Source organism: Gopherus evgoodei, chromosome 12 (assembly GCF_007399415.2).
Source record: "Gopherus evgoodei ecotype Sinaloan lineage chromosome 12, rGopEvg1_v1.p, whole genome shotgun sequence".
NCBI classification, from domain to species: Eukaryota; Metazoa; Chordata; order Testudines; family Testudinidae; genus Gopherus; species Gopherus evgoodei.
This window is the reverse complement of record NC_044333.1, coordinates 5,442,677-5,459,507: the sequence shown is the minus strand read 5'-3', so window position 1 is coordinate 5,459,507 and position 16,831 is coordinate 5,442,677. Positions and strand designations below refer to the sequence as shown.

The following is a 16,831-nucleotide window of genomic DNA, read 5'->3' as shown; positions in this document are numbered from 1 at the left end:
GAGGTTGGCTCATGCCCTGAACTATGCAGATTCACATCAACCCCAAAACTTCAGAGGTGCATTAGCCATCTAGATGGCCTATGCTTTTAAGGTCTAGTTAAGCTTTTGGTCTCCGATATCTAATAGCAGTGAATTCCAATTAATTGCACAAACAAGTATTTCCTCTGGTGAGGCATTAATTTGCTCCTTTCCATTTCTGGGATGCCCCTGTCCCCTTGCTCGGGGGGGGGGGGAAGGTGAAGAGCGAGGCCTTAGCCCCCTTCCCTGCCCCAGTCACGGCTGGCGGGTGAAGGCCAGGAGCCCTGGTCCTTCCAGGCTGGATTCTGCCCTCCCAAGGGGACAGGCCGTGCCCCTCCCCCACCTCGGAGCCCGTGTCTCCGCTGGAGCTTGCGGGGCGGGGGGCGCCGCAGAGCCGGGGTGGGGGGAAGCGCGGCTGGTTTATGTAACAGCCAGGGGCGCCCCCGCACACACCCGCCGGGGCCCGGCTGCCTTCCCGGGAGCCCCGCCCAGTCCCAGCGACCGAGCCGAGGCCGGGAACTGGCCGGACGGCGCTGGGGGGGGGGGGGGGGGGAAGAGACCGGGGAGCGGCTCGGGCCGGACGGCGCTGGGAGGGGGGCACGAGACCGGGGAGCGGCTCGGGCCGGAGCGCGCGAGGGGGTGGGGGAAAGAGACCGGGGAGCGGCTCGGGCCGGACGGCGCTGGGAGGGGGGGGGAGGAGACCGGGGAGCGGCTCGGGCCGGACGGCGCTGGGAGGGGGGGGGGGAAGAGACCGGGGAGCGGCTCGGGCCGGAGCGCGCGAGGAGGAGGGGGGGAAAGAGACCGGGGAGCGGCTCGGGCCGGAGCGCGCGGGGGGGGGACGGCCGGGGCCGGGGCCGGGACTCACCCTCCAGGCTCTCGCACTGCACCAGGTTCACGTAGTCGCCCTGGCTCAGCACGCCGGCCTTGAAGCCCCGCACCAGCCCCTCCAGGTAGCCGCTGTCCACGTTGAAGTAGAGCTCGGGGAAGCTCGACATGGCGGCGGCCGCGGACCCGGCTCGCTCCGGGCGACTGGGGGAAGCCGGCGGCTGCGAGTCACGTGACACGCGCTGCGCTCACGTGACAGGGAGGGGGATATCCCGGCATGCGCCGCGCGGGGCCGCCCCGGGAGCCCGGCTCTGAAGTGAGGAGAGTCGTTGGCCAAGGAGGCCGCGGGGGCTCGGCCGGGGGTGGAGCCATTGTTGGCAGGGTGGGGGCGGGGCTGTTGTTAGGGGGCGGGGTTGTTGGCGGGGTGGGGGTAGTGGCAGGCCAAGGGGCGGGGCTGTTGTTAGGGGGCGGGGTTGTTGGCAGGGGGCGGAGTTGTTGACAGGATGGGGGTAGTCACAGGGCGGGGCTGTTGGCAAGGGGCGGGGCTGTTGGCAGGGTGGGGGTAGTATCAGGCCAAGGGGCGGGGCTGTTGGCAGGGTGGGGGTAGTCGCAGGGCGGGGCTGTTGGCAAGGGGCGGGGTTGTTGGCAGGATGCGGGTAGTTGCAGGGCGGGGCTGTTGGCAGGGTGGGGGTAGTTGCAGGGCCCGGCTGTTGGCAAGGGGTGGGGTAGTGGCAGGAGAGGGGTTGTTGGCAGTGTGGGGGAGTATGCCAAGGGGCAAGGTTGTTGGTGGGGGTGGGGTTGTTGGCAGAATGGGGGTAGTTGCAGGGCTGGGTTGTTGGCAAGGGGTGGGGTAGTTGCAGGGCGGGGCTGTTGGCAGGGTGGGGGTAGTGGCAGGCCAAGGGACAGGGTTGTTGGCAGGGGGTGGGGGCTGTTGGCAGGATGGAGGTAGTTGCAGGGTGGGGGCAGGGCTGTTGGCAAGGGGAGGGGTTGATGGTAGGGTGTGGAGTAGAGGCAGGGGAGGAGGCAGTGGGGGGTTGTTGATGAGAATGGGTGTCACTCCCACTGGTATAAATAGAGGGTTGTGCTGTGCTATGAAGGCTCCACGCCTGTACAGTATGTGAATGTCCAACTGTATATCCCTGTGTGGGTATTAAAGAAGCACAAGGAAAACCAGCCTGCCCTGTGGAACTAACATGACATTCTCCCCATTGCCCTGATCACTTTGTGCGTGTTGCATCAGTTGATCCGTCGTCCATCACGCATGTAAGCGCTTTGAGGCAGGGACCATGTATTAGCGTGTACAGCAGCTACTACAATAGCCCTCCCATCCTGGAGGGAGGCTCAAAGTCCTACTGGTACACTGATAATTAACAAGAGCTGTGCAGAAGGTGGAAATTCAACTTAACAAACCATTTCAAGATTTCAAAACGTGGCTTCATTGTTTCAAACAAAAAATGAAAATATTTGGTTCCAAAAATGTCCAAAGAGGATGTTTCAGCATTGTTAGAATTTCCCCCTATCCAGTTTTTTCTCCAAAATTTTGATGAGATTGACACAATTTCACAAAGCATTTCTGTTTCAACAGAGCTGCATTCTCCAATGGAAAATGGTTCTCCCCAAGTATCTCCAACCAGCTATAATAATAAATAGAATTCCCTCCCACTCTGTAGCCCTGTCTGTGCCCCTACGAGTAGGCTCTGCACCTTCCATGCCCAGTCTGGGCCTCTCTTAAGTCAATTGTGACTTTTTTGTGATGTATACAAATAGGAAGTAGATTGAGAGAAACACTAAGTTCATTTTCACTTGCCATTTTAGATTAATCCTTGCATGAATACATTAGGCACATTAGTATTTGTCCTTGGCAGCATTGGCTTATATTATACATGTGCTAACCAGTTCTTCCTTCCTGGCAGAATTAGCCTTGGGTGGAACAACCATTGAGGGAGAGGGGATCTCTCACAGTGTTTGTACCACTTCAACATTTTAGAAACTGATGTAGTTAAATTGGCAGCATCCCCTACTGTGGACACAGTCACACCGATCTAAAGGTGCTTACATCAGTATCCTCACTTTGTATAATGAGCCCCGTTGGTAGATTCGTAATATGGCTCCTGGGTTAAGTCTCAAGGAGCTAATATTTTTCCTGTTTTTAAGTAAGGGGGAAAAAGCGATCTGGGAAAATACAGGCCTGTTAGGTTGACTCCAATTGTGTGCAAGGTCTTGTAACAAATTTGGAAAGAGAAAGTAGGTAAGGACATCCAGGTGAACGGTAAATTGGGATAAAATTTAACATGGATTTACCAAAGGTAGATCGTGCCAGACCAACCTGATCTCCTTCTCTGAGAAGATAGCTGATATTTTTAGACAAAGGAAATGCGGTAGATCTAATCTATCTGGATTTCAGTAAGGCATTTGATGAAGCAAAAAATTTTGCTATAAGCTTAGGACATATCAGTTGGAAGTGACAGAGGAAAGGAAAGACCTGAATGTATTGGCTGATCACAGGATGACTATGAGCCGCCAGTGTGATAGCTACGAGCCACCATGTGATCATGAAAAAGGCTAATGCAGTCCTAGGATGCATCAGGGGAGGTATTTCCCCTAGAGACTGGGAAGTGTTAGTACCATTATACAAGGCACTGGTGAGATCTAGTCTGGAATACTGCTTGTAATTCTTGTCTCTTGTGTTTAACAAAGGTAAATTCAAACTGGAACGGATGCAGAGAAGGGCTACTAAGATGATCTGAGGAATGGAAAACATAAGTTTATGAGAGGAGACTCAAAGAGCTTGGCTTGTTTAGCCTAACCAAATGAAGGCTGAGGGCAGATATGATTTCTCTGTATAAAAACATCAGAGGGATAAAAACCAGGGAGAGAGAGAGGAGTTATTTGAGTTAATCACCAGTGTTGACACAAGAACAAATGGATATAAACTGACCATCAACAAGTTTAGGATTTAAATTAGTCTAAGGTTTCTAACCATCAGAGGAGTGAAGTTCTGAAACAACCTCCCAAGGGGAGCAGTGAGGCCAAAAAAAACTAACTTGTTTCAAGACTGAGCTTGATAAGTTTACAGAGGGGATGGTACGACAAGATTGCCTGCAAGGGCGGCATGCAACTGCTAGCAGCAAATATCTCTGATGGCTGATGCTAGGACACTAGATAGGGAGGGTTCTGAGTTACTACAGAGGATGCTTTCCCAGGGTCTGGCTGGTGAGTCTTGCCCACATGCTCAGGGTTTAGCTGATTGCCATATTTGGGGTCGGAAAGGAATTTTCCCCCAAGTCAGATTGGCAGGGACCCTGGGCGGGTTTCTCCTTCCTCTGCAACGTGGGGCACCGGTCATTTGCAGATTTAAACTAGTGTAAATGGTGGATTCTCTGTAACTTGAAGTCTTTAAACCATGATGTGAGGACGTCAGTAATTCATGCAATGGTTAGGGGTCTGTTTCAGGAGTGGGTGGGCAAGGTTCTGTGGCCTGCAATATGCAGGAGATTAGACTAGATTATCATGATGGTCCCTTCTGGCCTTAAACACCATGGTCTATGAGCCCGACGGGTCTGCTCTACATCACCATGGTGGACTTGTGAGGATTTTCTTGAGATCACCTGATTTCAAACATTGTTGTATGAGACCATCTGTGTGCCATGGAGGATTGCTGCTCCCCCGAAATGGGAACCACTTCTGCTTTCCAGCTGCTCCACCTCCAATGTGGAGAGAGCACTTTGTGAAATTCCATGGACTCCCATGCCACAGGCAATCTGGTGGAAACAGGACACGGATGGCATGGCTGTCAGCACTCTCACAAGACTAGATAGATAGCCCCTGCCTTCCCCAGCAGTCACCTCTCTGAGATAGAAATCAGACACAGAAGGTCTCTAACATGTTTCTTGCTAATGGTCATGAAGATATTTGCTGTTTCCTGCTAAAGGAGAATATCCCTGTGAGAGGTAAAGAAAAAGCCAGAGGGTGAACAACTGAACGTGGTGACACTATTTACTAGTAGATCGTTTATTGGACCTGCAAAGGGCACATGGGCATAAGGAAAACCAGTTACTAATCCAAGGAGCGAAAAAAGGGAGTGGCAGGGAACAAGCCAAAGCTAGTTCTTGCCACATGGGAATGTGGCATTGATTTTCCTGCAATAGCAAAAGGCATTGAAGAAGCGGCAGTAGCAGGTGGCACAAGGATCACAGCAAGGGAGCTGGTGCCCAAGGCAGGATTCCAGCAGGCGGACGCATCTGCGTGGAGAGCGCTCCTCTCGGCCCTGAGCCTCCAGTGCAGCAGACAACACCTGCAGGAGGGGCAAACGAGAAGGGGTTTCATACAGGACAACCATGCACATGAATGGTGAACCGCTCAGTGTGTTCTTGGGACCCCCACTGGCAGAGGATTAAACATTTGCTGTGCTTGCACTGAAGTTGGATTGATTTAGGGGTGCCGTGCTGCACGTGGGTTTCATCAGATCTCCAGAAGGGGACATGGAGCAGGAGCACAGACATATGCCATAACTGGCTCCGGGGGGTGGGGGAAGAGTGTGCCCTGAAGATAACCATTTCCAGAGGGTCTGAACTACACCTGCACCAGGGCACACTCTGTCAGGGTATGTCCCCTTGTCTCCAGAGGAGGCTACACAAACCTGGTGAATCTGGCCTGAAAGTCCTGGCCCTGTGTTCTCTGCAGCAAGGTCCCTGGACTCTGGTGACATTCGTAGCTTCAGATAATAGTGAGGTTTGTAATGAATTAACCATGTAAACAGATAATGACCCAATCCATGCAGCATACTCTGGATGGTTATCTTGCTATTGATTTCAGTTTGTTTTATACTCACCTCACATTTTAGTTTTCAGTGTGCCCAGGGCCGGCTCTAGCCATTTTGCCGCCCCAAGCACGGCGGCATGCCGTGGGGGGTGCTTTGCCGCTCGCCGGTCTCACGGCTCCGGTGGACCTCCCGCAGGCGTGCCAGCGGATGCTCCACCAGAGCCGCGAGACCAGCGGACCCTCCGCAGGCACACCTGCGGGAGGTCCACCAGAGCCGCCTGCTGCCCTCCGGGCAACCGGCAGAGCGCCCCCCACAGCATGCCGCCCTAAGCACGCGCTTGGCGCGCTGGGGCCTGGAGCCGGCCCTGCGTGTGCCATGGATTTTTGTATTGATAACCCATAACACACCTCAGCAGTTGCCAGGCCTGGGAAAGCTGGAGGTTTTAGCATCAGGGGATGAAAGGGACAGTTAGGGCCTGGGGTACCAGGAGAATGTGGGAAGTCACTTGCTGGATGTTTCTGCTAAAATGATCAGCGGTGAAGCAGTGAACAATATTGACATTTAAATTGTCATCTTTAGGTTCAGGAATGAACACGTCATAGGGATGAATGGTGCTGTTCGCACCTCACAGAGCACTTGTTTCAGGCTCCCTGCAGACTCAGGCAGACAATACTGCATCTGTTACACTAGAATCATGTCTAAGATTTCTTCACAACTATGAGAAGTACAAGTAGCAATGAAATCTCAGCTTCTGGAGCACAAAAGTGTGGCAAGAAGTGAATTGCTCAGCGGTAGAACACTGGCCTGTGTTCTGCAGAAAGTCAGACTAGATGATCACAGTGGTCCCTCTTGGCATAAGAATCTATGAATCTGTGACATGTCTCAGAATACATCTAGTCAGTGAGATGATGTTAGTAACCCCCAGGGATCATAGGAATTTACCTCTGGCTCCAGTACACTGGCTTCCTTTATGAGGTCCTCATCAGCTACGCGGAGCTCCATAGCCATCCTGTCAAACCCAGGCCTTGGTAAAGTCCCTGTGAAATACAGACAGGGTGAAGGGCGCTGCTGATTGGCTCCAGGGGACTGGCTGAGCCAGAGCTCCACTCTAACCCACCCACCCACTTCTCTACAATCCAGAGTGAAGGGGGACAGGGAGAGATTAAATGGTCACAAATGTCACTAAATAGTTATGTGCCTCAGAGGTGCAAAGGACTCACCCATCTGAGATGTGCCTAAACACACATAGAACGGCTCCCATCTGCCCACCACTTTCACTGGGTGCAGCCTGCAGAGCTCAATGCCCCAAGCTGAGTCCCATGGGAAAGAAGCCAGCAAGATCTCTATCACGCCCTTCCTGTGTTAGCTGGGAGCCGGTGGCACTTCCCCTGCCCAACAGGCTTGGGAGTGACAGATCCAAACAAAGGAAAAAGAGTCCAATATTGTTACACTCTTAGTTCTTGTCAGTCACAGCTGTAATGAGGAGATCCTGCAGGGCAGGAGGGAATCTCCGTCGCCGCCCAGTGCTCCCTGCAGATCCCCATGCACAGGGGATAGGGGAGACCCTGTGGGGCAGGACAATCCGTATTTACCCCATAGGATAACATGAAGTAAGTTGTCAGAGTCAGCCAGGTATCAAGTTACAAGTCTGGGCGTGGCTATGCTAATTAGGGGATGCAGTGTTGCCATGGGAATGACTACGTTTGTGAGGGATGCTGTGCCAACCAGGGACCAAATGTGTTCTTGCCCAGTGGGAGTGAGACATTCCCCTCGCTGGGGCAGTAATGGAGGGGTGAGCCAGTTCTCCTGACACAGCAGACCCTGGGTGTGGTTCTGAACATCACGCCCCTCAAGGGAAGCTGGGCTCTCCCAGGACAAGGGGCTGCATTTCTTTAAATGATTTCTCTTTTCCTAGGCTCATAGACTTTACAGCCAGATGAGACCATCACGATCATCTAGTCTGACCTCCTGCTTGCAAACTGGAACAGAGGGGCAGCGCTGCTTGTGGCCACTGCCATGTGCCAACTAGCTCACTGGTCGTTGCTCTCATCAGGGAGATAGAGCAGCCTGCGGGAGGGAAACACTCACCTGCGGGTCCCACGGGTGCCTCCTTGACTTTCCGCAGAAGGCTAGGGTAGCTGGACCTGTCTGCCCCATCCAGACTGCGGTGCATCTCTGACAGGTGACTGCTGCTGAGGTCAGAGGTGAGGATGGTCTGGATTCCCTGCAGCACCCCCCAACTCAACAACAGCATATTCAGCATGATCCCCCAGAACCTGCACAACAGGAGGAGGATCAGGGATTGGGCACAAAGGCCAAAGTTCAAAACGTCCACCCTGCAGGCTGAATGATAGAACATGGATTCAACACAAGCTCCATTTCCTGGTAAACTAATCAGGGAACCGATCATCTCAGGTGGACACTGTACCGAGGGGAAAGGTGGCTGGCTGGCTGCAAACAGGCAAGTCCTAGAGTCCCTCAACACATTTATTCACTTGAATGAAAGGAGAAGACCCTGAGCTGGATTGCTCAGTGCACTGGGAATGGACTCTGGATACAGTACCTGCACTCTCAGGCAACTCTCCAGATTTTAGCATGAGTCTCATGATTGGCACCCCAGCCCTGACTCTCTAGAGAAACAAGAATTGGTCTAGGGGACTCCTGAAGCCCTCTTTTTCTTAGATTTAGGGGAGCCCTTTTCACTGGAAACTGTTCTTCCTCTTAGAGAACAATGCAGCCTGGGCTGTGTCTGTGAAGATGTGCAGCTCACCCAGCATGTGTAACATACCAGAGTACAATGAGCAGCTGTGGCACCCCTGCCCTGCAACCTTGGGTGCCTCGCAATGCCTTGCTGTAATAGCTCTCACCTGGGCCACTCACAAACAGCCTTCTAGCGTGCAAGCCACACCCTGAGTGTCTGAGTGTGACTGCAGCCTGCCAGCCAGCCTTGGTTATACTGTCAGGTTACCCCAATACACCCCTAGTCTTAGATCTTCTTCCAGAAGCATATGTCCTGTACTGCCTAGCCCTCTCCTGGACAATACAAGCTAAGTTAGGTCTGTTATTTCTTTAAAAGGAATACTATGCACACAACTTGCCACCCCAAATGGAGTTTCCCAGACCTTTCCATTTAAACACACTGGATTAGATAAAACAATAAAACAAGAGATTTTAAATGAGTACAAGTAATGAGGCATAAAAGTCAGAAATGGTTATAAACAAAATAAAGATAAAACTCTACTGGTGCTTAACTCAACAAACTATGTTAAAGTCAAAGCAAAGTTTTCTCACCAAATGCTTTCAGTATTCTTACTGACCAAACTTCTTAGGGCAGGACCCCCCTCCTAGTCCAACGGCTTCTTCCCCTATATCCCTTCAGGTGCACTGAATCAATGGGCAGGGGGAGAAAGGAGTATCCGTAGGGGTGTTTGCCCCTCGTTTTTATAGTTTCAGTCCCCCTTTTGAAAAACATTTTCATCTGAGAACCAGGAGAGAAAAGTCTGTGTGGAAGGATGGTCCCTGCAGCTTTGTTTTCACCTGATTGCACTTCCTTTGTCTCCCCTTCCTGCTTGATGACTCAGTTTATTGCTTAAAGGCATACTAAGCAGAGCACACGTTCCTTTGTTTGCAACAGACCTGTTTGCCAACCTCATGTGTTAATAACACCGTACAGTGGAATCTTACAACCGAGGCCAGCTTTGGTCAGATTCCCCCAATTCCCCGGAACTGGGACCCGCGCCTCAGAGGGCCCCATGCCCTAGGTGCCTTATTAATTTTTTTTACATATCCGGCAGCAGTCCAGTCTTCAGAGGCATTTTGACAGCTAGGGGTCCTTCAGTGCCGTGGAAGACCCGGAGCGAGTGAAGGACCCCATGCCACCGAAGTGCCGCCGAAGACCTGGACAGCCACCGGGTATTCGAATTGGGCCCCGCAGTTCCTAAAGCCAGCTCTGCTTACAACTTCACATACAATCTTGCCACACATATTTTCCCGGGACGATACTGACCAGCAAATTACAAGTTTTCAAATTATACCTTACGATGCATACTTTATGCAAGGTTTAGCACAATAGTGTGTCAAGTGTGACTACAGGGGCACATTCGGTCACATCATGTTGTCATAGGACACATCTGAGATGTTTGCTGGTGTCCACTGCCTACCTATTGTCCTGGTGGGCCAGAAAGCTCTAAGGGACAAGCAAACAGATGTCCCGGTGAAGAGGGATTATGAGGTTATCCGGTTCTCAGACCCACTCCATTAGTGTGGCCACTGCTAAGGCCACGGTCCCTGGAGTCACCTTGGAGTAGGCACGCTTTCGTCCCCATTTTCCTGACAAACTGGGGTCACCAGGCATTGACTCGCGTTAATAGGACAAATGCAGACACCTTGACTCACTCACAATAGAGATAGCTCTGGTGCTTGGTGCCTCTTTTTTAGGACATCTCGTGTGATGTCCCCTGTGCCTCATGCTGCTCTCCCCTGATGCTGTGAAGAGGAGCACTTGGCTCCATATCTGGGATACGGACTGGAAGTCCAGTACCCGGGACTTCACAGCTCCATTTAGTGGGAGACCCCCAGCACCAGCCTCCTGTGAGGGCACTGACCTTGGCAGCCTCCAGTTGCTCAGTGTGGAAATGCAAGGGGGGTTGTTTCCTGCCAAGGTACAGCTGCGGGGCAGGCTACAAGCACCCCTTCCTCCAGAAGCCACAGCAAGTGGGTGGCCAGCCTGCGACAGGCCTCCTCCCTGCCTGTTTGCACCACATCACAGTGAAAAGTTGCATCTCCCCAGGGGATTTGGCCGGGTGGTGTCCTCCCTTTGAGTCTGTTCTAGTGCCGGTAAATGGGGAGGGGGAGTGTTGTTCATCTGGAGCAGTCCCTAGAGTTCTTTCTCACTTCGGCTGTTTCACAAGTGGGTTCTCGCCCTTCCCAAACGCATGTCCGACTCTGCTCCAGAGGGCACAACTGGTTCAGTATTGGGGCATTCATCCCACCACCAAGAGGAGTAGAGCCAGGGAGAGTGCTTGCTGCTTCACGGCCTTTGTCCCTCTCACTACCTGTCTTGGACCCCCTCCTGAGAGCAGAGACCCCATGGTGCAATTGCTCAGCCCCCGAGCTCAGTGCTGACCCCTCAGGGGTTCCCCGACTCCCATAAATTAAACACATCATCTTTCAGGGGCAGGCTGTGGGGCAGGGCAGAGAAGGATGTATGGGGCGGGGTAGAGAGGGTGTATGGGGAAGGCTGTGGGACCAGACAAGGAAGGATATAGGATAGGCTGTGGGACTAGGAAGGGAGTGGGAGGGGGCAGGCTGTGGGTCAGGGCAGGGAGGGGGATGGGGCAGGCTGTGGGACCAGACAAGGAAGGGGATAGGATAGGCCGTGGGACTGGGGAGGGAGGGATATGGGGCAGGCAGTGGAGCAGGGCAGAGAGGGGGCGTGGGGCAGACTATGGGGTGATTCCCCGCAGCCTGTCCAACCCTTCACGTCATCCTTGATTCCACACAGCCCACCACTCAGATTGTCCCTGATTCCCCGTGGCCTTCCCTCCACATCGTTCCTGATACCCCGTGGCCTGCCCTTCATGTTGTCCATGATTCCCGATGGCCCCCCGCCCCTCACGTTGTCCCTGGTTCCCCGCAGCCCGTCTCTCACGTCTCACGTAGTCTGGTAAAAGGCTCCCATCTGCTTCACTCCATGCAGGTGCAGACGAGCCTCCGCTTGCCTCTGCGCCTGAGTGTCATAAAGAGCATGAGGAAAGCTCCAAGGGGCGCGAAGCAGCGACGAGGGGCCAGGACGGATTTATTTAAAGAGGAAACCAAGTAAAGCTTGGCAGCGTCGGTAGCAGAGCACTAGGGACGGGTGCGTTTCCTGAGCGGGTAAATCAGCCCAGAGGTGCAGGAGGAATTTCTAAGACTGAAAGTGAGGGAAGATCCCAGGAGAAGGGCAGGAAGTGAGGCGAAGAAATGGGATGGAATTAAGGTGAACAAAATAGACACCGAATACAGGGTAATCTTCCCGCCAGGGCATCGGACTGAGTCGGTGAATTGTCTCCTCAGGGAAGTGGTGGAAGTCGAGTTGCTTGGCATATTTAAAACAAGCCTAGGCAAAGCCCTCCAGCTCCCATCCCCATCCCCCGCTGGTGGGCGCATCTCAGTCACCTGTTGTCTCTGTCGTGCTCTGGACCAGGAGCTCTTTGGGGCAGGAACTGGCTTTTCCCTCGGTGTCTATGCAGCTCCCAACACAATGGGCAGCCCCTGGACCAGTCCCTTTGGGCACTACTGCATGGCAGAGAGAACACTACAAAATCCCTCCAGTGGCAGAACCCTGGGCTGGCCCCTGGCTGGATGCAAGGGGCACCAAACAGGGCTGACCCGACCTCTCTTTCACTTCTTTGACCCCTGCATCCAAGTATCATGGAACTAGTTCTCTGTTGCTGTGCAGATCGGGGTGGTTTGAAAAGCTGTGTAAGCAGCACTGGAGTGGGAATCACATGGAGCCCCCAGCTCTCTGCAGTCCAACTGTCAGAGTGCAAATTCACCTGTTCTCTTGGAACATTTCCATTCCCAGCAGAATTTCCTCATCCCATTCACTGCAGAACTCCCAGAGCCCTGCCCTGCTTCCAGCGAACCTCCACACGAGAGCATCTGAGACTGGCACGCAAACCCCTATGAAATGCACATGCACATCATCTCCCCCGGAGTGTAACATCACCGCGCCCACAGCATGGTCGCCACGCGTTTGCAAACCCCTATGAAATGCACATGCACACCCGCACACCATCTCCCCAGGAGTGTAACACCACCGCGCCCACAGCACGGTCACCACGCATTCGGATACACCTTCACACACAATCCGCACATGCCACAAATCCGAGACATCGCACAACACAGGCTTTTGAACATGGTCACTGGACTTACCAGGCTCCGCTCTGCTGATCTCTCTGGGAAAGGTGCCGTGCCTTTGTGTCTAGATTTCCCCTCTGCTAGTAGAGTGGGGTTTATATCGGCTTTCTGTAATTAAGTACTCCAGCCACATGACTGTGCTAACCTACCAGGGAAGTGGGCTTCTCCGCAAATAGATCTATGTCCATATCCTTCTGCAGCTGGGGGAAGGGCTGGGGGGGGGTGGAGGTGGGAGGTGAGGGGATAGGGAGACAGAGAATTGTGTACTTCTCCACAGCCTGCCAGGCTCTGGCTCCAAGGAGGGTGCCATATGCACCAAATTCAATCACAGACTCTTACTGATTCAAACAAGTCCTGTCTCGGCACCAGCTGCTGCATGTATGGATATACTGCAATCTCAGAAGCTGGTCCACACAATGCCAAAGGCAGGCATTATCCCCACCATGATTTTGCTGGAAATCCTGCATTTCTTTCTAGGCACCACCTAACCAGAAATATAGGGTCATCCAGAGGGAGTTAAGAAGAGCAACAGAAATTGACCGTGTGAAGGAACATTTAAGGAACTAAGGGCCAGACCCCAACTGGTATAATCAGCGGTGCTCCACTAACTCCAGTGATGACTGGTCTCATTGACTCCAAAGGAGAGACCTCAGTTTACACCAACTAGGAATCTGGCACTAAGACTCCTAGACTTTAAGGTTAGAAGGGACCATCATGATGGTGCAGAGGTTCTCAAACTGTGGTCCATGGACCACCAGTGGTCTGTGAGCTCCATTCAGGTGGTCTGCGGATAGTTCCCTCTAAGGTGCGTGCCTGGGTGGCCGCACACAAAAGAATGAAGGGCCACCCACCTAATTAGTGGAGCCACCCCTGCGCTAATTAGGTGCCTGGACCCTGGAGAAGATGTACATGTAAGGTGAGGTGATGGCCTTGGGGGGAATAGGGGGTAGGTGGGAGAGGACAGTGGGGTGAGAAGAAGAAGTGGGGGGAATTTGGGATGTGCAAGGCTGTGGTGGCCAGAGAAAGAGGAGACTTTCTCCAGCTCCAGGGCTGCAGCTGCCAGGGAGAGATGGCCCTCCTTCCCAGCCTGAGCTCTGTGGCTGCTGTGGCAGTGGAGAGACTCCCTCCTTCCCATCCCCAGCTAAGGGGCTGCTGCAGTGGAAGAGAGACCCCCTCCTTCCCAGCCCCAGCTCAGGGGCTGCTGTGACAGGGGAGAGTCCCCCCCCTTCCCATCCCCAGCTCAGGGGCTGCCGCGGCGGGGGAGAGGGCACATCCATCACATTAGAAAGGTAAGACTACTGATATTAAAAGATGAGTTGTGTGCTTTTATCCACAGAACAAAAAATGTTAATTATTATGATTTTTTTTTATATAGCGCTTTTACTCAAAGCGTTTTACAATATTTAGCTAATGGTACAAACAACATTTGGAAAAAGCATTAAGTGGTCCGCTGAGACCCTCAGCAATTTTCAAGAGGTCCGCGAAAGAAAAAGTTTGAGAACCACTGATCTAGTGTGATCTCCTGCACATTGCAAGCCACAGAACCTCACCTGCTCATTCCTGTAATAGACCCCTAACCTCTGGCTGAGATACTGAAGTCCTCAAATCTTGATTTAAAGACTTCAAGTTACAGGGAATCCATTTACTTTAGTTTCAACAACAACTGACCCTTGCCCCACACCACAGAGGAAGGCAAAAAATGGCCAAGGTCTCTGCCAATCTGAACAGGAGGGAAATTCTTTCCCAATCCCAAATATGATGATCAGGTAGACCCTGAGCATGTGGGTAAGATCCAGACACCTGGGAAAAAATTCTCTGCAGTAACTCAGAGCCTTCCTCATCTAACGTCTCATTTCTGGCCACTGGAGATATTTGCTAAAAGCAGTCACACTATGGGCCATATGCCATTGTAGGCAACCTCATCATACCATCCCCTCCATAAACTAACTTATCAAGCCCAGTCTTGAAATAAGATAGGGTTTTTGCCCTCACTACTCCCCTTGGAAGGCTGTTCCAGAACTTCACTCCCCTGATGGTTAGAAATCTTCACCTAATTTCAAGCCTAAACTTGTTGATGGCCAGTTTATAGCCATTTGCTCTTGTGTCAGCACTTATACAGCTTATCTCCCTGCCTGGTGTTTATCCCGGTCATTTATTTATAGAGCACAATCATATCTCCCCTCCCATTTTGTTGGGTTAAACAAATCAAGATTTGTAAGTCTCCTCTCACAAGATAGGTCTCCATTCCTCTGATCATCCTAGTAGCCCTTCTCTGCACTTGTTCCAATTTGTCTTTATTGAATTTTATCTTCTTGGTGACAGACCACTTCTTCCATTTGTCAGGGTCATTTTGAATTCTAATCCTGTCTTCCAAAGTACTTTCAGTTCTTCCCAGCTTGGTGTCATCCACAGTTTTTTTAAGCACACTCTCCACTCCATTATCCAAGACATTCGTGAAAATATTGAATAGTACCAGACCCAGGACAGACCCCTGCGGGACCCCACTAGATAAGCCCTCCCAGTCTGGCACCGAACCGTTGATAACTACTCTTCTTGTTCAGTCTTTCAACCAAGTGTGCACCCACCTTATAGTATTTGCACCTAGACCTCTTTTCCCTAGTTGTTTATGAGACTATCATGTGGGACTGTGTCACAAGCCTCACTAAAATCAAGATCTATCACATGTAACCCATCCCAGAATCATGGCTGCAGCCTTACCCCTTTTCTCCTTGGGGTACGGGTCCTGGGTTCATCTCTAAAGGCACCGGGTGCCTCCACCCAAGGAAACCCCTCCTTGTGGACAGAACACAAAGGGCTTGTCCCTGGAGAAAATATTTCACATACAATCTCATACAGAGGAGTGTCAGTCGGAGCACACGTGAATAAAACAGCTCTCACCATTTCCAGAGTAATAAAACAGGATCCAGAGCTTTATTGGTTATGGGGAATTCAAGATACAGGACAATGGGGAAAAAAGAACCAGGATAAGAAAAGATAAAAACACCAATACATACACTCTACCCCTCCCGACATTTACAGCCAGTACCGACCATGCTGTGCTCCCTTCTAGTACCTGCCCAGGCAAATAGTGAATTTAAGCTCGGGTTTTGGTGGGTGTTGCAGCACTGGAGTTGGTGGCGGACTTAGAACAAAATATCAGAATAAACAAAGGTGTTCTAACAAAGTATTCCCACCAAGGCTTGTAAGGTCATCCCAGGGGCTCTCTGGTCTGGACTCCAATGTGTAGTTTGCCTGGCTCATGGTAGCCCAACTGTTACTCTTCTCAGCCTTTTAGGGTTCTGGTCCCTACTAAGATTACACTGTTCAATGTCCCAGAAATCTCAAAAGGACCCAGAGTCTTCCCTGGTGTAGGAATGTGGACGGGAGAAGGATCCTCTCTGACTGTGATGCTTCTTTCCTTGCTACACTCCAAATACAGCCAAAACCGAAAGTAAAAACAAACCCATTTGCCTCTGAGTTCCGGCTCATGATTGGTCCAGTTCTGTCTCTGCCCTGGACCCTAGACAATCTGGGAAATGGAATCCTGAACCTCTGCTACCATTGCTGTTGTAGTCAAGGGATGATTCCCCTAGATCAGGGGTCCCCAACGCAGGGCCCGCATGTGCCATGGTGCCTGCGGGGGCATCTAAATGTGCCCACGTTCTGGCCAGCAGTCGAGCATCTGCCGAATTTCGGCAGCATTTCGGCAGCGACGTCTCTCAATGACGCTGCTTGCTGCCAACAAGTGACGTCATCGAGAGGCGTCGTCACCAAAATGCTGCCAAAATGCCACCAAATTTCTGCAGCATTTCGGCGGATGCTCGACTGCCACCACGGTCCTTCGTCTGGCGGGCGCCAGACAAAAAGGTTAGGGACCACTGCCCTAGATGATCTATGTGGTATTTCAGGAGCACCCCTCCCAAAAGGGCTATACATGTCTCCTGCTCCCCGCATCCACTAGGCTAGAAACCATGTCAAAGAAGGAAATTAGGTTGGTTTGGCCTGATTCGTTCCTGATAAATCCATGCTGACTATTCCTTATAACCCCATCATCCTTTAGGTGCTCCCCAACTGATTGTTTAATAATTTATGCCAGTATCTATCCCAGGGGTTGGCAACCTTTCAGAAGTGGTGTGCCGAGTCTTCATTTATTCACTCTAATTTAAGGTTTCACGTGCTGGTAATACATTTTAATGTTTTTTAGAAGGTCTCTCTGTACAAGTCTATATATATAATATAACAAACTAGCGTTGTATTGTAAAATAAACAAGGTTTTCAAAATGTTTAAGAAGCTTCATTTAAAAATAAATTAAAATGTTGATCTTA

At 51.7% G+C, this 16,831-nt stretch overlaps 2 protein-coding genes across 2 annotated transcripts in view; both read right to left on the bottom strand.

Annotated features, from left to right (window-relative positions):
• The window catches only part of ATP6V0D1 (ATPase H+ transporting V0 subunit d1), a 90,094-nt gene extending 89,003 nt beyond the window's left edge, over positions 1 to 1,091 (bottom strand). Inside the window, exon 1 of the mRNA XM_030581351.1 lies at positions 884 to 1,091. Within this exon, the coding sequence (XP_030437211.1) occupies positions 884 to 1,013 (130 nt within the window). The 5' untranslated portion in view covers positions 1,014 to 1,091. The remainder of the gene's footprint in view (positions 1 to 883) is intronic.
• A 3,854-nt stretch (positions 1,092 to 4,945) lies between these two features.
• AGRP (agouti related neuropeptide) lies at positions 4,946 to 7,868 on the bottom strand. The gene is made up of 3 exons (XM_030582092.1): positions 7,694 to 7,868; positions 6,548 to 6,642; positions 4,946 to 5,137 (listed from the first exon to the last, which is right to left on the bottom strand). The coding sequence occupies exons 1-3, from the start codon at positions 7,866 to 7,868 to the stop codon at positions 4,946 to 4,948; spliced, it is 462 nt and encodes a 153-aa protein (XP_030437952.1).
• Between the last annotated feature and the right edge of the window lie 8,963 nt (positions 7,869 to 16,831).